This window comes from Theropithecus gelada, chromosome 20 (genome assembly GCF_003255815.1).
Source record: "Theropithecus gelada isolate Dixy chromosome 20, Tgel_1.0, whole genome shotgun sequence".
In the NCBI taxonomy this organism is placed as follows: Eukaryota; Metazoa; Chordata; class Mammalia; order Primates; family Cercopithecidae; genus Theropithecus; species Theropithecus gelada.
Genome location: NC_037688.1, coordinates 62473761 through 62497691, shown reverse-complemented (window position 1 = coordinate 62497691; position 23931 = coordinate 62473761). Strand labels below are relative to the sequence as shown.

Genomic DNA, 23931 nt, shown 5'->3' with positions numbered 1-23931 from the left:
ATATGAGTGAGATTGCGCAGTATTGTCTTTCTGTGCCTGGCTTATTCACTTAACATAATGTCCTCCCGGTTCACTTATGTTGTCACCACGGAACAGGATTTCCTTCTCATTATGGATGAATGGTGTTCTGTTGTGTATATATACCACATTTTCTTTATGCATTCATCCATTGATGAACACAGGTTGATTCCACTGTGAATAGCACTGCAATAAACATGGGCGTGCAGCTATCACTTTGACATACTGATTTTGTTTCCTTTAGCTGTATATCCATCATGAGATTGCTGGATCGTATGATAGTTCTATTTTTAATTATTTTAGCAACCTCCATACTGTTTTCCCTAATGCCTTTACTAATTTACATTCCCACCAACTGTGCAAGGGTTTTTTTCCCACATCCTGGTCAACACTTACCATTTGATAATAGCCATTCTAAAAAGAGTGAGGTCATATCGCATTGTGGTTTTGATTTGCATTTCCCTGATGATGAGTAATGTTGAGCATTTTTTCATATACCTGTTGGCCATTTCTATGTCTTCTTTTGAGAAATGTCTGTTCAGGATTTTTGCCCATTTGTAATTAAGTTGCTTTTCATGCAACTGAGTTGTTTGACATCCTGGTCTTTTATGGACATTAACCCCTTATCAGATGTATGTTTTGCAAGCATTTTCTCCTATTCTGCAGTTTATCTCTTCATTATCATTTCATTTATTTAGCAGAAGCTTTTTAGCTTAATATAATCCCATCTATCTATTTCTGCTTTCGTTGTCTGTCATGTCTAAAAAAATCATTGCTTAGACTAATGCCATGGAGCTTTTCCCCTGTTTTCTTCTGGAAGTTTCACGGTTTCTGTCTAGAGTATTTATGGCTTTCTATATCTAAGAACACATCTATATCTAAGAACACATGCCTTTTCTTTCTTTTTCTTGTCTAATTGCTCTGGCTAGGACTTCTAGTACAATGCTGAATGTAAATGGTGAGAGTGGACATCTTTGTCTTATTTTAAAGCTTAGAGGAAAAGTTTTCAGTTTGTTTTCCCCATTGAGTATGATTTTAGCCCTGGGTTTGTCATATATGGCCTTTATTGTGCTGAGGTATATTCCCTCTATACCTAAGTTGTTGGGAGATTTTTATCATTAAAGAGTGTTGAATTTTCCAAATGCTTTTTTTGTGTCTATTGAAATAATCATATGGTTTTTGTCTTTCATTCTGTTAATGTGATGTATCACATTTATTGATTTGGATATGCTGAACCATCTGTGCATCCCTGGAATGAGTCCCACTTGATCATGGTCAATGATCCTTTTAATGTGCTGCTGAATTTGGTTTTCAATTATGTTGTTGAGGATTTTTGCATTTATGTTCATCAAGGATATTGGCTTATAGTTTTTTATGTGTTGTTGGGTCCTTGTCTGGTTTTAATATTAGGGTAATATTGGCCTTATGAGTTTGGAAGTATTCTTACCTCTTAAATTTTTTGGAAGAGTTTGAGAACAATTGGTATTCATCCTTAAATCTTTGGTAGAATTTAGCACTAAAGCCACTAGGTCCTAGGCTTTTCTTTGGTAGGAGACTTTTTATTACTTATTCAATCTACTGGCTCATTATTGGTCTGTTTAGATAGTGTGCTTTTTCTTAATTCCGTCTTTGTAGGTTGCATGTGTCAAAGAATACATACATTTTTCTATGTTATCAAATTTTTAAGGTATAATTGTTTATTACAGTGTCTCCTGATCCTTTGTATTAATGTGGTATCAAATATGTTTCCTTTTTCATTTATAATTTTATTTATTTCGATTTTCTCTCTTTTTTCTTAGTCTAGCTAGAGATTTGTCAGTTTTCTTAATCTTTTCAGAAAACCAACTTTTACTTCTGTGATTTTTTTCCTGAACGCTGTGTTCCTCACAACGTATAAGAGATTTGGCTGGGCGTGGTGCCTCATGCCTGTAATCCCAGCACTTTGGGAGGTTGAAGCTGGTGGATTATGAGGTCAGGTGATTGAGACCATCCTGGCCAATATGGTGAAACCCTGTCTCTACTAAAAATACAAAAAACTTAATAATAATAATCAGCCTGGCATGGTGGCACACACCTGTAGTCCCAGCTACTCAGGAGGCTGAGGCAGGGGAATCGCTTGAACACGGGAGGTGAAGTTTGCAGTGAGCCGAGATCATACCACTGCATTCCAGCCTGAGCAACAGAGTGAGACTCCATCTCAATAAATAAATAAATAAATAAATAAATAAATAAATAAATAAATGACTAAGGTCAACAGATGCAGTCAGTAACTTCAAATAAAAGCCACTTTTAATGCTAGCTTATAAAGCTGGGGTAGGAAAAAGATGATGCAACAAGATTCTCCAGTGATTGTTCCCCTACAGAACCATCAATTTGAATAACTATTCGCACACATGCACACATAAAATACCTTCAGAAGAACTATAGAAATCAGATGAGAGATCACAGTACCTTATTATAGCACAATAATAAGAAAAAAATATTGAGGATGGTAGGAAGGACAGTTTTTTATTATCCATGTCACCCCTCTGAAGCTCAGAAAGCACAGGTGGAGAAAGATAACATTAGCTTGAGGGAAAGGCGGAGAAATAAAAGGATGACTTTGTCTTAAACCTTAATAGCATGTCTGCTACAGTAAAACCCAGCAACGGGCAGACCTCCCCTGTCCCTAAATCTAAGTCAGTACCTGCAAATTGGGCAAACCTGCATCAGCACTAGGTAAGAACCCATAGTCCCTGCAAGGTGGATTCAATCTCCAGTCTGCATCAACACCAGCCAACCAACTATCCTGGGCTCTGGATAGTTCTCAGTGGCAGGCAGTCCTCAATGTCCACCACCTTCAGTCATGCCCCAGACTACATCAGCCTTAGCAGCCATGATATTCCAGCCTGGCACTGTGTTGACCATGGTGGTCCGGGCTTAGAGTGCCTTCTAGTTTTTCAGTGGCTTCAGCAATCTCAGGCTTAGGGACTACCCTAGGTGGCCTGCCCAGAATCTCTGTACAGAATTACTGTTGAAGCGTGTTCCTAGATGAAGCCAGTCAGGGAAGACTAGAATAAGTGCTTCTTCAAATGTGCAGACCTGCAACAACAAGGGTCATGAATAATCCAGCAAGCATGACATCACCAAATAGACAAAATAAAATGCCAATGACTGACCCTAAAGAAGGTGATATATGAACTGCCTGACAAAGAATTCACAATAATGGTTTTAAGGAAGCTCAGCAAACCCCCCCCAAAAATACAAAATACAGAGAAACTGTCCAAAGAAATGAGAAAAACAATAACCAGAGCTAGGAATTTAATAGAGATATGGAAATAATTTTAAAAAAGAAATCCTGGACTTTAATAGCATCAACAGTATAATTGGTCAAGCAAAAGAAAGTCTGTGAACTTAAAGATAGGTTTTTGAGAATATATAGTCAGAGGAGGAAAAAGCAGAAAAGGGAATGAAGAGAACTTATGGAATTTATGGAAAGTGTTAAAGGGCAAATATTTAAGTCATGTGTTTAAAAAAAAAGTGAAAAGAAAGACAAAGGAGTAGAAAGTGTATTTAAAGAAATAAGAGCAGAACACTTTTCAAACCTGGAGAAAAATATAAACATCCAAGTATAGGAAGGTCAAAGGTGTCTAACCAAATTGAATCCAACTGAGGCTACTAGAGATCAATTTAAAAGACTGAAGAAAGAAAATAAAAAGAAGCAAGACCTTATGAGCAAGTACTAGCAGAAACCACAAACTATAGAATCAAACCTGCATATATTTCAGATTTATAATTTTTTAGAATAGAATGTAAAACATGTATGTTTAAAATATCTAAACAGAGTCTCAGAAATATGAGAAAATAATATAATACACACATATACACAAGTATTGGGATCCTTTTAGATTTGAAAAGATCTAAATAGAATCTTGAGAAATGAGAAAGAATTATAATTTAAATTAAGAATCAATAGATATTGTAGACAGTTGGCATGAGAATTAGTGATAAATGGAAAAACATTTCATGCTCATGGGTTGGAAGGATCAGTATCATAAAAATGGCCATACTGCCCAAAAAAATCTACAGATTCAACACTATTTCTATCAAACCACCAATGACATTCTTCTCAGAATTAGAAAAACTATTCTAAAACTCATATGGAACCAAAAAATAGCCTGATTAGCCAAAGCAATCCTAAACAAAAAGAACAAAGATGGGGAGGCATCACACTACCTGACTTCAAACTCTATTATAAAGCTATAGCAATCAAAACAGCATGGTATTGGTACAAAAACAGTCATATAGACCAATGGAACAGAATAACAAAAATAAAGCCACACACTTAAAATCATCTGATCTTTGGCAAGACCAACAAAAACAAGCAATGGGGAAACTCTTCCTTATTTAATAAATGATGCTGGGATAACTAGCTAGACATATGCAGAAAATTGAAACTAGACCCCTACATTTCACCAGGTACAAATATTAAATAGATCAAAGGTTTAAATGTAAGACCTCAAACTACGAAAATCCTAGAAGACAAACTAGGAAAATCTCTTCTTGACATTGGCCTTGGCAAAGAATTTTCAGTTAAGTCCCCAAAAGCAATTGCAACAAAACCAAAAATTGACAAGTGGGATCTAATTAAACTAAAGAGCTTATGCACAGTAAAAGAAAATATCAACAGACAACCTACAAAGTGGGAGAAGATATTCACAAACTGTGCATCTGACAAAGGCCTAATATCCAGAATCTATAAGGAACTTAAGCAAATTAAGAAGAAAATAATAATAATAGCCCCATTTAAAAAGGGCAAAGAACATGAACAGAAACTTCTTCAAAAGAAGACATTAGAAGCAGCTAACAAACATATTTTCAAAAACACTCAGCATCACTAATCATCAGAGAAATGCAAATCAAGACCACAATGTGACACCATCTCAAACTAGTCATAATGACTATTATCAAATGATCAAAAAGCAGCAGCTAGTGATTTCATAGAAAAAAGGGAATACTGTTAGTGGGAATATAAATTAATGCAGTCATTACAGAAAGCAATGTGGAGATTTATCAAAGAACTTAAAATAGAACTACTATTCAATTCAGCAAGTCCATTACTAGGTATATACCCAAAGGAAAAGAAATGATTCTACCAAAAAGACACATGCACTCGTATATTCGTTGCAGTACTATTCACAATAGCAAAGACATGGAATCAACTAGGCGCCCATCAGTGGTAGACCGGTTATAAAGAAAATGTACATATACACCATGGAATACTACACAGCCATAAAAAAAAAGAATGAAATCATGTCCTTTGCAGCAACATGGATGCAGTTGGAGGCCATAACTCTAAGCAAATTAACACAGGAAGAGAAAATCAAATACTACATGTTCTCATTTATAAGTGGGAGCTCAACATTGAGCATAAATGGACATAAACATGAGAACAATCGATACTGTAGACTACCAGAGTGGGGAGGGAGTGAAGGGGGCATGGGTTGAAAAACTGCCTATGCTGTACTGTGCTCACTGCCTGGGTGACGAGATCCATACCCTAAACCTCAGCATCACACAATATTCCCAGGTAATAGACCTGTACAGGTACCCCCTGTATCTAAAATAAAAGCTAACATTGTTAAAAATTCTTCAGAAATAATTGCAACAACTGATAACAAAAGAAATATACTTAATGTATCCCATTAGATTTAAAAAATGGAAAATATGAAAGAATGTTAAAAGTCATGGAAGATAGACATTCCAATGTACAGTCAAAAAGAGTTCAGAAAGAAATAATAGAAGACAAGGGGTTCATGTTTGGCTGAGAATTTCCAGAATTATTCAAAGACAAATCTTCAGTTTCAGAAGCTGACTGAATTGTTTTAAATTCTCACCTAGACACATCATTGTGAAATTTCAGAACACCATGGCTGAAGAGATCTTTGAGGCAACCGGAGATAAAACTTAAATAGGCAGGTTAAAATATCCTGTGTAACCACTGAAAGAATATTTTTAAAGTATAACTTCTGAAACACATAAATACTAGCAATACAGAAGAAAAGAAAACTAAGTCACATCCAAAAGATGGGTGAAGGGAGAAAAATTGAAATAGAAAAGAATACATGGCAAAGCAATATGATGATAGTAATTAACCCAAATATATCATTAGCAAAATTAAATAGCAACAAAATATGCTCATTAAATAAACAAGATTGCATTCTGGATTCTCCCTGACCCCAAATTCTAGCTTCATGCATTTTACAGGAGGCATAGTTAAAAAAATAAAGACACAGAAAGTGCAAGAATGGCAAAGGATATAACAGGAAAAATACAAAAATAAAACAGTAGTGACTGAAAATAACCATTTTCATATCTAATTTTTGCCACGTGTATTTTTTTAACCAATCTTACAAGAGGTTTATCAATCTTGTTAGTCTTTTCAAAAAATAAGCTTTCAACTTTGTTGATTTTTTATTGCATTTTTAAAAATAAAATCTATTAAGAGAAAAAATATTTTTAACATTAAAAATTACTAGAGACAAAGAGGTTTACAACATGATAGCAGATTCAATTGAGCATGAAGTTATAAGAATTCCAAATTTTCACTTATATACCAATATAATGTAGACATATATATATAGTCAAAATAACCAGTTGGAATAATAGGCAGACACACAACATTACAGAAGGAGATTTGAACATACCTCTCTTGTAACTGATGGAGAAAGCAGTGGGGAAAATCAATGAATGTTATATATTGAACAGTACAGTTAATAAACTTGCGTTAATGGACATACACAGAATATAGATTCCCAAATCATGTTTTCAAACACATAAGTCTCAGAAACTGACCCAGATGATACATCATGAAAATTAATATGTAATGATGTATTTACTGACCATTAGGCAATTAAATTAAAAATGAGTAACAAAATGATAACTAGAAACAGAACACAAAATCGAGAATTTTAAAACACATTTTAATAGTTAATGGGCCAAAGAGAGAATCATAACAGAAATTAGAAAATATTTAGAACTGAAGAGAAATTTAAATACTCTGAAGCAAATGAGTTATTGGAGGAAATTTTATACCTTTAACTGCTAACATTAAAAAGCCTGAAACTTAACTAACATACTATCTAATTTAAATAGTTAGAAAAATAAGAGCCTAACAAATTCAAAGAAAGTGTAAAGAATGAACAAATAAAAGTAAAATTTAACCAAACAGAAAATGGGGCCGAGCGTGGTCGCTCACGCCTATAATCCCAGCAATTTGGGAGGCCGAGGCAGGTAGATCACCTGATGTCAAGAGTTCAAGACCAGCCTAGCCAACTTGGCAAAACAATACAAAATTAGCCAGGCGTGGTGGCGGGTGCCTGTAATCCCAGCTACTCGGGAGGCTGAGACAGGGAGAATTACTTAAATATATATATTTATATAGCTATTATATAAATATATATTTGTATGTATATTTGTATAGCTGTTATAACATTGAAATCTAAGAAGATATGACAACTTTAGGCCAACAAATGTGAAAAATTTAAACAAATTGTTACATTTCTAAAAAATACACTTCACTAAATATGATTTAGAAGAATTAGAAAATTTAATTTGTACTTAAGTATTCAAGTAATTAAATTAATAGTTAAAATTATTTCTACAAAGAAAGCACAAGGCCTAGATGGCTTTACTACTGAGTTCTATATATTCTTCCAGTTAGCACATAAAAACATAAGATGCTACTTCTTAACTCCTCCTATGAGATGAGCAAAAGCCCCATGCCATAACCTAGCAAAATCATCACAAACTATTCTCATCCATGAATATAGATTCAAAAAATTCTGAACAAAATATTAGCAAATTGAATCTAGGAAGTTTACTTTTATATTAAAATATCTATCAACAAAATTCCCATTTTAAGGGATTAATGAGGAAACATAAAAATCTTAATAAATACAAATAAATCATTGCTACATAGTAAAAAAAAATTTAGTAAACAAGGATTAAGAGGAAGAAAAGTTGCTGAGCTTTATAATGGACATATGCATGTACAGAAACCTATAGCAAATATAGTATGCAGTACTGGCTCTTCAAAAGCATTTCCTTTAAAAATGGGGAACTAGATGAGGATGACAGCTATTGCCACTTCTGTTAAACATTATACATCAGTCTTAATTCCATTCTGTAATATAGAAAAGTTATTAAAGTGTGTATAGACTGAAAATAAACTACCATTAGTCAAAAATGCTATAAAATCTGAGGAAGTGTTACCGAAGTATAAGAACAGATGTGCCGAGGCAAGCCAAAGAAGCACATATTAAATATGGTCCTCCCTAGAATTCTTTAGAGAGGATTTATAGAGTATTTCCATAATGATGTAAAGTTCTATTGGACAGTGCTAGTCTATAGGGTTAGCCCTTGATATTTTTTGCATCTGTACAAAAAGCCAATATCCAGAATTATTCATTCTGTGTCAATTATTTTTCTCTGTATCAAGTTAAGATCTACTTAGGACTCACATCAAGTTAAGATCGACTTGCCATAATTTTAGCGTTTGAGGGTTCACGTCTTGGCCATCTCTCCCTACTCAAAGTGTTTTATGAGAACTTTTTGTTTAGACCTGTCTTTTGTCCTCTTCCCAAATGTATGAATGCATTATCAAAATTCTACACTGGAAATTCCTACATTAAACATGTTCATATCCCCAGGAACTTAGTCTCTAATTACTTATATGCACTTCGTTCTTTGGAAAGACATTAATTAACTTATCAGCTTGTTTCTTTGAAATTTTCTTGAATGCTCAAATGTTTCAGAATTTGCCCTATCCATTCTCTACCGTTGAATTCTAGCCTCTATCTCCTGGCTGTACTTTACTCCCTTAATCAATTCATGTTAGAAGTGTTGAAAAATAGCCACTAGTGACTTCCTGACCCTATCAAGTGCCAGGAAGACTTATATGGATACCCACTTCACCAAAAATACTTCAGAATTCTATAATTGTCAGCACAAACTGTGTCACTGATGGCAGTGGCCACTCCAGACAGCCACTGGAATGTTCTTCAAAGATAATCGTCTGGTTTTCAATTTTCTGAGCTTGATTTGATCATCACTGGAGGATTTGTTGTCCTGGGGATAGTTGATTTCCTGTAATATAACATAATCTTATCTTTTCAGAAAAGCTAACCAACATCTCAAACACCACCAGAACCGTCGTACGTAATTCATTGCTGCTCTTTCCCAATTACAACCTTGCAAAGTGCGTTAGTCAGTATACAACTATCTACGACGTGAAGATATTGTGCACCACCTTAAAGAAGCATCCTGTCCACCTAAATTGTAGCAAAGCAAGTAAGTACCTCAGGGTCCCTAAGTCTAGCAAATTAGCTTCAGCTTCATGCTGTAAAACATGCGGGGAATCTGCCCTTCCTTCATCGGAGAGCGTCAGGACACATGTTTTGTACATAAGTCCTTTTACAAGGCTGGAAAAACCTCCTTAAATATAATAAAGCCTCAGTCTGGGTGCGGTGGTTCACGCCTGTAATCCCAGCACTTTGGGAGGTCAAGGTGGGCGGATCACCCGAGGTCAGGAGTTCGAGAGCAGCCTGGCCAACATAGAGAAACCCCATCTCTACTAAAAATACAAATATTAGCCGGGCATGATGGTGCGCACCTGTAATCTCAGCTACTCAGGAGGCTGAGGCAGGAGAATCTCTTGAACCCAAGAGGCAGAGGTTGCAGTGAGCCAAGATCGTGCCACTGCGCTCCATCCTGGGGGACAGAGCCAGACTCCATTTCAAAAAACCAAACCAAAACAAATAAATATAATAAAGCCTCAAAAGCAAATCCAGGGTAAGTTTAAAGTGGTCATCAGATATACAATAAGAAGTACTAATAATCAACCATGTACTAACTTTACCTGCGTTATTGTAAATCTTCACAACAATCTCAAGTTACCTGTTTTTATACTCATTTGAGGAAAATGACTGTGTGTCATACAGCTCTTATGGTCCAGACTGGGATTCAAAGTTTTTATTCTTCCACTGCATAATGCATTCCCATAAGGAAGGATTTGTTCTGTCTTCACCGTTTTTATTTAATACTGTTTAGTGGTTATTACTTTAAAAGTGTTGCAACTATGTTGCTCATTTTATTCCTATGTATCTTTTGATGCTATTATAAATGATATGACTTTTTGAAATGTCATTTTTGTTTGTTGCTGATATAGAGAAATACAGTTGAAAAAGTTCATTTTCTGTATATTATTGAACTTGTAAAATTATTTTAATAATTTAGGTGTATATTTTTTATTTTAATGGATGTATTCAAAGCAGCTGCTAATAACGTATTTATTTTCCAATCCATGTACACTTATTTTTTGTTCTTGACTCCCTGTTTTGTCAAAGACACATAGTTCAAATTTAATCAAATTGGTCATCATAGACCTTCAGTTTCGTTTCAATTTAAAAGATAACATTATAATATTTTACTATCAAGAATGATGTTTTCTATAGAAACCCTTTATCAGAATCGAGAAGTTTCTTTCTATTCTGTGTTTAGTTTATTTAATTATGAATACATGTTCAATCTTAGCAGATGTTTTTTACTGCTTCTGTTGAACTTTTCTTCTTTGTTCTCTTGAATTACATATTTATTCCATTGAACTACATGGTGAATTATACAAGCTGAATTTGCAATGGTACATGATAACAAATCAAGTAATAAATTAGGTAAAGCAAGCATTATTGTGATCTATTAAATGTTATATATTGTGGATTAAGTTCACTAATATTAATTAAGGATTCTTGTGTCTATGTCTATTAAAAAGATTAACCTAAAATTATTGGGAATTTTTAGTGAAATACTTACCAACATTTGGTATAAAAATTAAACAGGATGGGCATAGTGGCTCATGCCTGTAATTCCAACACTTTGGGAGACCAAGGCAGGTGGATCACCTGAGGTCAGGAGTTTGAGTCCAGCCTGGCCAACATGGTGAAATCCTGTCTCTACTAAAAATACAAAAATTAGCTGGGCGTGGTGTTGCACGCCTGTAATCCCAGCTACTTGGGAAGCTGAGGCACAACTATCGCTTGAACGTGGGAGGCAGAGGTTACAGTGAGCCAAGATCATCCCACTACACTCCAGCCTGGGCAACAGAGCGAGACTCTATCTCAAAAAAATAAATAAATAAACTTTATAAAATAAAAAATAAAGTAAGAAGTGCTTCCTATTTTTTATTTGCTCAAAGACTTTGTGTATCTACCAACATATCTTCTTAAATGTTTGGTGTTATTTCCTTTTAAATAGGGTGTAATTCATATGTGAAGTTAATTATGCATGGAGATTGTCCTTTGGGGAGGTTTTTAATTGTTCACATTTCTAAGTGAGTATTATTTGGGTATCTTATTAATAATCTGGGTGAGGAGTTGTTAGTTGAGTTTTTACAGGACCATTTCACTCCATCTAAATTTTCCAGTTTATTGGAATACATTTATTCACAATACCTTATGGTCTTTTTAACATCTGTAGGATTAATAATGATGTCTCCATTTTCATTTCTGTCTAATTTTTGCCACTTGTGTTTTTTAAAACAGTCTTAAAAGAAGTTTATCATCTTGTTAGTCTTCAAAAAATAAGTTTTCAACTTTGTTGATTTTTTATTGCATTTTTAAAAATTTATTTTCTACATTATTTTCCTCTTCTACATTCTAAATTTGGGAGATTAATTCTCTAACATCACAAGATGAGCCCTTAGATTGTTTATTGTCACTCTGCATTCTTTTTGTGACTAGAATGTATCTCAGTGTGGTTGGAGGGATTGGCATTTTTTCTACTTAGATGCTCTAAGCTTCTAACATCTGTGATTTGATGTCTCATTACTTTTGGAAGATTGTCATTCTTGGGAAGACAAAATTTCTGGAAAAAGTCAGGACAATTTGGAAGATAGAATTGTCCCTTGGAGACTTGAGATGTAGAAAGAAGGAAACATACAGCATAAGTTAAGGGTCCTGAAGAACCAAAAGGCTATCAGGAAATCAGAAAACTGTATCCACACTACCACCACCACCCCATCACACCCTCCCCAGTAAAAAGACATTTACATGTAAAGAAACTATATTTCACTCTACCAACAGAAATAGCTGTCATAAACCAAGCAACCATGTCATCTTCTCAAACCATTATCACCATTTCATAGAATTACTGTTTTTGATGGTCCATGAGAATTCACAGTTCACACCAGAAAGAGGTAGGATACAGTTATACAAAGTATGAAAGGAGGACAAAAAGGAATAAAAACAGTGCACATGACAAAATAACCTTTAAAAAACACAAAGGCAACATACTTACGAATACACCTATGGTGGGGGCAGAAAATGTGTCAAAATGTTAGCAATGTTGATACTATGCAGAGGGAACAGTGTTTATTTTATTACTATTATTTCGATTTCACTTTATGTTTGAGAATTTTAGAAATAATATAAGGAAAAAATGGGCTTCAGACAACTATATGAGAGTACGATACTGTTTTTATAAAGCTCAAATTTAGAAATTAAAATATTGGTAGTGCATACATGTAAAGATCAACTTGTATGTAATTAACACAGGAAATCAGAACACAATTCATCATAGCAGTTACCTGTGGAGAATAGAAAAGTGAAGGATCACATAAGTATTCTGTTTACAATATTTGTAAACTTTTCATTTTGAGGCTTGGCTTATAGATGCCATTATGATATTATTCTTAAAATTTATAAATAAGGCCAGGTGCCGTGGCTCACGCCTGTAATCCTAGCATTTTAGGAGGCCGAGGTGGGCAGGTTACTTGAGGTCAGGTGTTCGAGACCACCCTGGCCAATGTGGTGAAACTCTGTCTCTACTAAAAATACAAAAATTAGCCGGGTGTGGTGGCATGGACCCAGCTATTCAAGAGGCTGAGACAGGAGAATCGCTTGAACCTGGAAGGCGGAGGTTGCAGTGAGCCAAGATCGTGCTACTGCACTCCAGCCTGGGTGATAGAGTGAGACTCGGTCTCAAAAAAAAAAAAAAAAAATATATATATATATATATATATATGCATAAATATTATACCATATAGTCTTTGATATGAGTCAAGTATTTTTAAAACATAATCCTAAAGTATGAGAAATGTAAAAGATGAAATAATAGTAGATATAATGGTCTACCCAGAAATCTGAAATAATCCCCTAATGAACTATTAGATTCTATAATAATTAATGTGATTGCTGAACTCAGAATAAATACAAACATAAAATTCAATTGCATTTCTATACATCAATGACAAAGACTTATAAAATGTGATTCTGAAAAAGGGAGAGTTCAGTGGCCAAAACTAGAACAGTTTGAGCAACAAAATAAGGTAGTACTGGATTATAACCCAAAATATAACAAATAATATCTGTAAGTCTATTTTGATTTATTAAAGTAATTCTGATATTTAGTTTGACATCTATTTAAATGATGTTCAAATATATCTATTCGAACTCAAATATATAATTTCTAGTATATAAAGGGGGAAGAAAGGAAAAACTTTATAGCAGAGAAAACTGAAAAACACCACCTCAATCAAGTGCCCAAGAGCAACGTCAGCAGTAAATAATTCGCTTTGAGTGTATGGAGCTCTCCTTTTAAATATGATAAAGATTGAATTTTACCTTTGCGGTATTCCTTCCAAAAACCCATAACCTCATTCTAATCATGAAAAAAACCTTATATAGATCCCAATTGAGGGTCTCCCAGATCGTATTCTACAAAATACCTGACCCCCAGTACTCAAAAATGTCAATGCCATTAAAAATAAGAAAAATCCAAGAAACTATCACAGCCAAGAGGAACCTAAAAGACATGGCTATTAAATGTAATGTGGTATCTGGATTGGAGCATGGAACAGAAAAAGGAGATTATATTTTAAAAACTAGGAAATCTGAATAAATTAGGTACATTAGTTATAATAATGTATTAAAATTCATTAATTGTAACATGTATCTTACTAGTATATGTTATTAGAGATACTGGGTACCAGATATATGGAGCGCTCTACTCTCTTTACAATTTTTCTGTAAATCTAAAACTATTCTAAAATATCCTTTTTTAAAACAAGGAGAGGAAAGTTTATAATTTTCTTATAACAGGATTTTTTTTTTTTTTTTTTTTTTTTTTTGAGATGGAGTCTTGCTCTGTCATCCAGTCGGAGTGCAATGGCCCGATCTCGGCTCACTGCAAGCTCTGCCTCCCAGGTTCAAGTGATTCTCCTGCCTCAGCCTCCCAAGTAGCTGGGATTACAGGTGCCAGCCACCACACCTGGCTAATTTTTGTATTTTTAGTAGGGACGAGGTTTCACCATGTTGTCCAGGCTGGTCCCAAAGCCCTGACCTCAGGTGATCCGCGTGCCTCGGCCTCCCAAAGTGTTGGTATTACAGGCGTGAGCCACTGTGCCAGGCTATCATTTTCTTATAACATGAATTCTGTGCCTTTTATTCATGAACTTTCCAAGAAAGTTTTACAAGTGTCAGCTAATGGTCAGTTTTACATTGTTTAAAGGCGAGTGTGTCTTCTTTTCCAAGAGTATTTGTACTTTAAAGCTTTCTTCTAATTAGCAACTTAAGATTTCACATTTCTGAAAGGATTTGGGATATATTGTTCATAGTAAGCAATGATTATTAGACAGATAAATAAATAATATACATATGCTTACTTAATTACCATGCATTATGTTGATGAAGGTGATCTCCAAAATTTATTGTTCAAATGGCATTTTTGTAGCAGGATAAGTACTTCTCACACTAAATACCTTGTCTCAATTTAGTCTAATATTTGATTTTATACTATATTTTTTCTTTGTTGTTTTCCGAGTTCTTGTTCATTCATAGTATCAATGTTGTGCACTAAGATTAGCCGTCTTGCATTTTCTTTTTTGCCAATTTCAGATACTGAGAAGAATATTTATTCTTTGGAAGAGCCTATGATTGGAAAGTATTTGATTGACATGAGTACTGCAGGCTTTATTTTCCTTGTGTTGATTTTCTTTTGGGAGACTACTTCATGGAGACTAAGAACATTCCTCAATCAATACATTTACTTTGGTATCTACAAGCGATACAGGAAAGTAAGTACTCAAGTGTGGAATAATTTAAAAACAACTCTAAGAGAATTGAAAATTAGGTCTGAGAGGTATGTATCTATATACTGTTACCTTAGCCAGCCTGGTGGCATGCTCCTGTGGTCCCAGCTACTCAGGAAGCTTGGAAGTTATTTGATGAAAGAAAAATCTGTGTCTACAAGATTGTATTTTCTTAACCTATATTGAGATAGAATTACCTACACTAAATTGCATTCTTTTTGTTGGTCATTTCAAAGGTCCAGATTTTGTCTTTATGAATTTTCTCTAATGCTGACTATTTTCTATTTCACTGATAATCTAATTCTTTTTCATGGCTGAAAAGTACTCCATTGTGTATAAGTATCATATTTTGTTTATCCATTCGTTCATTGATGGGTAGTTAGGTTACTTTCGAATCTTGGGTATTGTGAATAGCATGCCTGCTATGGGTCTGTCACATATGGCTTTTATTATGTTGAGGTACGTTCCTTCTATACTCATTTTTTAGGGTTTTTATCATGAATGGATGTTGAATTTTATCAAATGCTTTTTCAGCATCAATTGAAATGATTATATAGTTTTTGTCCTTCATTATGTTGATATGATGTACCACATTGATTGGTTTCTGTATCTTAAACCATCCTTGCATCCCTGGGAGAAATCCTACTTGGACATGATAAAATGATCTTTGTAATGTATTGTTGAATTCAGTTTGCTAGTATTTTGTTGAGAATTCTTGCATCAGTATTCATCAGGGATATTTGTCTGTTGTCTTCTTTCTTTTTTTATGTATCTTTTTCTGATTTTTATTACTGCCTTAATTTCATTGTTTATGCAAAGTCATTCAGGAGCAGATTATTTAATTTTCATTTAATTGTAAGGTTTTGAGCAATCTTCTTCATATTGATATCTATTTTTATTGCACTGTGGTCCAAAAGTGTGGTTGGTATGATTTTGTGGGGTTTTTTTTAATAATATGTGAAAGACTGTTTTATGGCTGGTTGTGTGGTCAATTTTAGAGAATGTGCTATGCACAGATAAGAAGAATGTGTGTTCTGTTTTTGAGTAGAGAGTTCTGTGGGTGTCGTTTAGATTCATATGGTCAATGTCGAGTTCAGGTCCTGAATATCTTTGTTAATATTTTGCCTCCATGATTTGTCTAATACTGTCAGTGAGGTGTTGAAGTCTCCAACTATTATTGTGTGGTTATTTAAGCCTCTTTGTGGTCTCCAAGAATTTGCTTTATGAATCTGGGTGTTCCTGTGTTGGGTGCATACATATTTAGGATAGTTAGGTCTTCTTGTTGAATTGAACCCTTTGCCATTATGTAATGCCCTTCTTTGTCTTTTTTGATCTTTGTTGGTTTAAAATCTGTTTTGTGTGAAATTAGAATAGCAACCCTTCTTTTTTTCTGTTTTCCATTTGCTTAGCTTTTTCTCCATCTCTTTACTTTAAGCCTGTAAGTATCATTGCATGTGAGATGGATTTCTTGAGTATAGCATACAGCTGAGTCCTGCTTCTTCATCCAACTTGCCACCCTGTGCCTTTTAATTGGGATATTGAGCTTATTTATATTCAAGGTTAATACTGATATATGCGAACGTGATCCTATCATCATGTCATTGGCTGGTTGTTATGTAGACTTGATTGTAGAGTTGCTTTATAGTGTCAAGGCTCTTTTACCTAAGTGTGTTTTTGTGATGGTCTTTCCTTTCCATATTTAGCACTCCCTTCACGACCTCTTGTGAGGCAGGTCTGGTGGCAATGAATTCCCTTAGCATTTGCTTGTCTCAAAAGGATCTTATTTCTCCTTTGCTTATGAAACTTAGGCTGAATATGAAATTGATGGTTGGAATTTCTTTTCTTTACCAATGCTGAATATAGGCCCCCAATCTCTTCTGGCTTGTAGGGTTTCTGCGGAGAGATCCACTGTTAGCCTGATGGGGTTCTCTTTGTGGGTGATCTGTTCCTTCTCTCTAGCTGCCTTTAACATTTTTTCTTTCATTTTGACCTTGAGAAATCTGACGAATATGTGTCTTGAGGATGGTTATCTTGTATAGTATCTCATAGGGGTTATTTGCTTTTCCTGAATTTGATGTTGGTGTCTCTAGTGAGGTTTGGGAAATTTTCATGGATGATATCCGGAAATATATTTTCCAAGTTTCTTGCTTTCTCTCCCTGTTTCAGTGACAGCAGTAAGTCATAGATTTTATTTCATTACATAATTCCATATTTCTCAGGTTTGGTTCATTCTTCTTTGTTGTTTCTTCTTTATTTTGTCTGACTCAGTTATTTCGGAGAACTGGTCTTTGAGGTGAGCTTCTTTCCTCAGCTTGCTTGATTCTGCTGTTAATCCTTGCAGTTGTATTATAGAATTCTTGAAGTGTGTGTTATAGAATTCTTGACGTGAGTTTTTCAGCACTATAAGATCAGTTTGATTCTTTCTTAAAATGGCCACTTCATCTTTCATCTCTTGTATTGTTTTATTGTATTCCTTAGAGTCCTTGGATTGGGTTTTTACTTTCTCCTAAATTTTGATCATCTTTGTTCCTATCCATATTCTGATTTCTATTTCTGTCATTTCAGCCATTTCAGCCTGGGTATGAACCATCACTGCTGGGGAACTAGTGTGGTTGTTCGGAGGTAAGAAGATACTCTGGCTTGTTGAGTTGCCAGAGTTCTTGCACTGGTTCTTTCTCATCTGTGTGGGCTTGTGTTCCTTCAATATTTGAAATTGCTGTCCTTTGGATGGGTTGGTTTTTTGTGTTTTTTGTTTGTTTGTTTGTTTTTTGCTTGTATCTTTTTTTATGCCCTTGGGGATTTGATTGTGGTATAAAGTGGGTTCAATTGACTGCTTTGTTTCTGGAAGACTTTAGGGGGCTAAGTCTCAGCTCAGCACTCTTGGGCTGCATGCTCTATCTCTGAGGAGCTGGTCCTGGGCCCACAGCTTTGTTCTCTGGCCCCTGGAAGTTAGGAATCTGCTGCACTGGAGGGGCTGAAGTGGTCCCAGCTCACTGGCCAGAACACTCCAAGGAGTGGCGTGGGCCGAAGCACTTCACTGGGGCAGCGGCAGCGGGATCCATGCTTGCTTGCCTGTGCCAGCAGCCACAGCGGTACAGCGAGGTGCACACGCCTCAGCTGATTGGGGTACTGTCAGAAGCAAGGCTGTCGCATACCTGCTGAGCTTGCACAAGTTACAGTGGTGGTGTGGTAAGGGCGGGGTGCTGGCGGTGAGGGCTGGGATTGGGGGGTTCCAGTGTTGGTGCTCACACTCATGCTTGCAACAGTGATGGCGAGAGTGGGGCACTGGTGAGCATGGCGCTGTTGGCCTCCGTGGTGCTTGTGCTCCCAAAGGCAGCATTGGCAGCGCAGGGTGGATGAGGCTGCCAACATCCTTGTGCGCATTTGTAGCAGCAGTGGGGCGGCACCAGGGCGTGGGGTTGCCAATGTCTGCACGTTCGCGCCAGTGGCGGTGTCAGCGTTGGGGGTGTTGAACATCTTTTGCATACCTTTTGGCCATTCATATGTCTTGTTTCAAAAAATGTCTGTTCAGGTCTTTTGCCATTTTTAAATCAGATTATTTGTTTTCTTACTATTCTGTTGTTGTAATTGTTTATATATTTTGGATATTAATCCCTTATGAGATAAATGGTTTGCAGATATATTCCCCCAATCCATAGGCTGTCTCCTCACTCTATTGTTTATTTTACTCTGCTGAAACTTTTTAGTTTCATGCAATTTTATTTGTCTATTTTTGCTTTTGTTGCATGTGCTTTGTGGATTATTTGAAAAAAACCTTTGCCAGACCAATGTAAAGAAGCTCTTACCCTGTATTTTCCTCTAGGAATTTTGCAGTTTCAGGCCTTAAATTTAAGTCTCTAATCCACTTTGAGTTCATTTTTTTTCTATTGAGTGAGATAAGGGTCCAACTTCATTCTTTTGCATGTGGATCTTCAAATTTCCCAATAGCATTTATTAAGGAAACTGTCTTCCTCGCTGTGTCTTTTGGGCACCTTTGCTGAATATATTTGACCTTAAATGCATAATTTTATCTCTGGGCTTTCTGTTCTCTTCTGTTATTCTGTATGTCTGCTTTTGTACCAGTACTGCATTGCTTTGACTACTGTTACTTTGTAGTAGATTTTGATATCAAGTTGTGTGATGCCTGGAGTTTTGTTCTTATGTGCTCAAGATTTATTTGGCTATTTATTTGGAGGTATTTTGGGGTTTCATATGAATCTGAGAATTGTCTTTTCTATTTCTGTGGTAAGGGCCATTGGAATTTTGATAGGGATGGCATTGAATCTGCAGACTACTTTGGATGACATAAATATTTTAACAATATTAAATTTTCCAATCCATGAACACAGGATATCTTCCGTTGATTTTGTCTTCTACAAAATATTTAGTCACTGTTTTATAGTTTTCAGTTTGCAGACCTTTCAGCTCTTTCATTAAATTTATTGCTAAGTATTATGCTATTGTGAATGAGATTGGTTTTTGGATTTTTTGATAGGTAGTTATTAGTGAATAGAAATATTGATTTTTGAATGTTGATTTTGTATCCCACAAATTTATTAAATTCATTTGTTAGTTCTAACATATTTTTGGTGAAATATTTAGGGTTTTCTATTTCTAGGGTCATGGCATCTGCAAATAGGGACAATTCAATTTACTCCTTTTCAATTTGGATAACTTTTATTTCTTTTTCTTGCCTAATTGCTCTAACTAGGACTTTCAGGACTATGCAGAATAAAAGTGGCAAGAATGGACGTCGTTGCCTTATTCCTGATCTTAGAGAAAAAGCTCTCAATTTTTCTCCATTGAGTATGATGTTTGATGTAGGTGTGTTATATATGGCCTTTATTGTGTTGAGGTACATTCTTTTAATACCTAATGTGTTGAGAGTCTTTTTATCATAAAGGATGTTAAATTTTGTCAAATGTTTTTTCTGCATTTATTCATATGAATCATATGTTTTTGTCCTTTCTTCGATTAATGTGGTATCACATTTACAGATTTCTGTTATGTTAAACCATCCTTGTATTCTTGGGATAAATGCCACTTGGTATGGTAAATGATCCTTTTGATGTACTATTGAGTTTAATTGAGAACTCAATCACATTGCTAGTATTTTGTGAGAAATGCTATTTGTGCTAGTATTTTGTTGAGAACTTTTGCATCTATGTTTTGTTATGTTGTGTTTCCACTTTCATTTATCTCAAGATTTAAACTTCCCTTTTAATTTGTTCTTTAACTCATTATTTGGAAGTATATTGTTTGATTTTTATGTATTTGTGAAGTTTCCAAAATTACTCATGTTATTGATTGCTAGTCTGATATCATTGTGATCAGAAAAGATATTTGGTATGATCTCAGTCTTTTGAAATGTGTTAAGATGTGTACTATAGCCTAACATATGAACTCTCCTGGAGAATGTTCTGGGCACACTATAGAAGAATTTGTATTCTACTGGTGTTGGATCAAATGTACTACATATGTCTATTAATTCCACTTGGTCTAAAATGTTGCTTAAGTCCAATGTTTCTGTATTCATTTTCTGAACGTATGAGTTGCTATTTGAGTATGGTATTGAATTTTCCTACTTTCCTATTCTTGTATTACTGTCTATCTCTCCCTTCAGATCTATTAATACTTGCTTTATATATTTATGTGATCTGAAGTTGGGTGCATGTATGTTTATAATTGCTACATCCTCTTGATGAATTGTCTCCTTTATCATGATATAATGACCTTCTTTATCTTGTTTTACAATTTTTGACTTAAAACTTATTTCATCTAAGCATAGCTACTCCTGCTCTTTTTTTTTGGTTTCCATTTGTATAAAATATTATTTTTATCCCTTCATTTTCAGTCTAGGTATGTCCTTACAGGTGAAATGAGTCCTTGTAGATAGCATATATTTCAGCTACTCTGTATCTTTTGATTGGAGAATTTAATCCATTTAAATTGAACATAATTATTGATGGGTAACTACCTTCATTTTGTTGTTTTATGATTATTTTGTAGATCCTTTGTTCCTTTTTTCTCTCTCTTGCAATCACCTTATTGATTAAATAATTTTCTCTACTGGTATGCTTTAAGTCTTTATTTTCTATCTCTTTCTATCTGCTTTGTTGTTTTGCATGTACCATAAGGCTTCCCAAGAAATTTTTATGGTTATAGTAGGCTACTTTAAGGTGATAGTAACTCAATTTTGATCACATTTTAAAATTCCACAATTTTACTCCTTCTCTTTCCGCATTTAAAATTTGTAATGTTACAGTTTACTTTCCGTTATATTATATGTCCCTTAAGAACATACCACATTTTGTCTTTTAACCTTTATACTAAAGTTAGAAGTAATTCATACCGCCATTACAATATTGGAGTATTCTGCATTTGACTGTATGCTTACTTTTACCAGTGAGTTTCATATTTTCATTTTATTTTTTTTTTTTTTTTGAGACTGAGTCTGGCTCTGTCGCCCAGGCTGGAGTGCGGTGGCCGGGTCTCAGTTCACTGCAAGCTCCGCCTCCCGGGTTCCCGCCATTCTCCTGCCTCAGCCTCCCGAGTAGCTGGGACCACAGGCGCCCGCCACTTCGCCCGGCTAGTTTTTTGTATTTTTTAGTAGAGACGGGGTTTCACCGTGTTAGCCAGGATGGTCTCGATCTCCTGACCTCGTGATCCGCCCGTCTCAGCCTCCCAAAGTGCTGGGATTACAGGCTTGAGCCACCGCGCCCGGCCGAGTTTCATATTTTCATATGTTTTTCTGTTACTCATTAGCACCCTCTTCTTTCATCGTGAAAAAATTTTATTAGCATCTCTTGTAAGTAATCACAATCTTGAGGTCTGGTAGTAATGAAATCCCTTAGATTTTGTTTCCTGGGAAAGCCTTTATCTCTCCATTTATGAATGACAAGTTTGCAGGGTATAGGATTCTTGAATGACAGTTTTGTTTTCCCTTGAGCACTTTAAATACATCATCCTACTCTCTTCTGGTTTGTTAGATCTCTGTTGAGAAATTCGCTGCTAGCCTTATTGGATCTCCTTTATATATGTTATTTGCTTTTTTCTCTTGCCACTTTCAAGATCCTCTTTTTGTGCTTGACTTTTGACAATTTGATTTTCATATGTCTTGGTGTAGTATTGTTTAAATTTAATCTGATTGAACATATTTGACCCTCCTGTACCTGGAAATGTATAACTTTCCCCAAATTTGTAAAGTATTCTGCTATTATTTCTTTAAACAAACTGTCTAACCATTTACTTTTTTCTTCTCCTTTGCTAACTCGTATTTGCTCTTTTGATGCTATCTAATAAATCCCATAAGATTTCTTTATTCTTTTTCATTATTTTTAATCCTTTTCCTTTTCTGTCTGTTTTCAAATAACTTGTCTGCATGTTCAAATGAATTACAGATTCATTCTTTTGCTTGATCAAGTCTTCTGTTCATGCTCTTTACTGCAATTTTTATCTCAAATTTGTTGTATTTCTCAGCTCCAGAATTTTTGTTAGATTTTTTTAAAAAATAATTTCAGTCTCTCTGTTAAATTTCTCATTTGAGTCATTATTGTTTACCTGATTTAATTGACTTGTTCATTGTTGTTATTATATTTTCTTGAAGTATGTTTGACATTCCTTAAAACGATTATTTTGAATTCTTTGTCAGACTATTTGTGTATCATTTTGAAGAGTGTCAGCTCCTGGGAGAGACTTGTGTTTTTTTGTTTTGGTGTTGGTGGCATTATGATCTCCTTTGTTCTTTATGTTTTTTTGTTTGTTTTTGTTTTTTTGTTTTTGTTTTTGCCTTACTTTGATGTATGCACATTTGAATAAGTAGGAACTAATTCCAATTTTTGTAGATTGGCTTTTTCCAGGAAAACCTTTTACCTGTCAGCTGTTCAGAGATTCTGAGCAGACTGTTTCAAGTACAGATTTGCTGCTGGAGTCTTTGGGCAAGCTGTTCTTTTGCCAGGGATAGCAGCTAGGTAGGTATGGTGCCTGGGACCATAAGGTTGGTCCTGAAGCCTGTATCCCCTGGTGGTCCAGGTTATTAGGTCTACTGGGAAAAGATTGAACCCAGGGTCTGCTAGAGCATGGGACCATAAGGGCCTTCCTGGAAGGTGAAGCCAGCCTGGTGCTAGAGCCAGCATGGAGCCTGGTTCCATGGGCGCTGGTCTGAGTTCTAAGATCATGGATGCTAGCCTAGTACCTGGAGCCACTGGATCTGGCCTGGGACTTATGACTATGGAAGTCAGCCAAGTTCTGGGTATGGTTCAGAGCCCAGGGCCACTGGCACTGTCCTGGCCCTGAGATAGGCCTGGAGCCTGAATCTGTAGGGCTGACCTGGTATTGGAGTGGGTCCAAAGACTGCCTGGTTTGGAGACTGGTCCATAGCTTAGGTTCTTTGTGGAGATCAAGTCTGTTTCACTGGACTGAAGCCTGCGACCACAGGGGCTGCTCTGTGCCCCATCTGTGGCCTGTATCCACTGAGTAAGGCCTGAAGGCTCAGTCTGTGAGTACCAACTTGATGACTAGGGCTATGAAGGTCAGCCTGGTGTTGGGGAAGTCCTGAGGTGTAGGGCTGTGGGAGCCAGCTCCACACTGTAGATGGTGGGGTGCTCCGGGGACAAAATATGGCCTGGATCCTGGGACTTTGGTATCTGTCCTGGTGTCTGGGCAGGACTGGAGGCTCAGTACTGTAAGTACTTAAGTACTTGGAGTCTGGAGGATATGGGAACCTGACTGGTGCTGTGGTTCTTTTGGAGTGTAGCATAGCTCCTCATAAGTCACACTTTGTACCTCACCTT

General features: G+C 35.7%; 1 protein-coding gene across 1 annotated transcript in view; it reads left to right on the top strand.

The window, feature by feature from the left end:
• LOC112613890 (ATP-binding cassette sub-family A member 3-like) overlaps nt 1-23931 on the top strand; it is a 180928-nt gene that overhangs the window by 133657 nt on the left and 23340 nt on the right. The window contains exons 22-23 of the mRNA XM_025369761.1: nt 9175-9348; nt 14946-15124. Coding sequence (XP_025225546.1) covers nt 9175-9348; nt 14946-15124 — 353 coding nt within the window. The remainder of the gene's footprint in view (nt 1-9174; nt 9349-14945; nt 15125-23931) is intronic.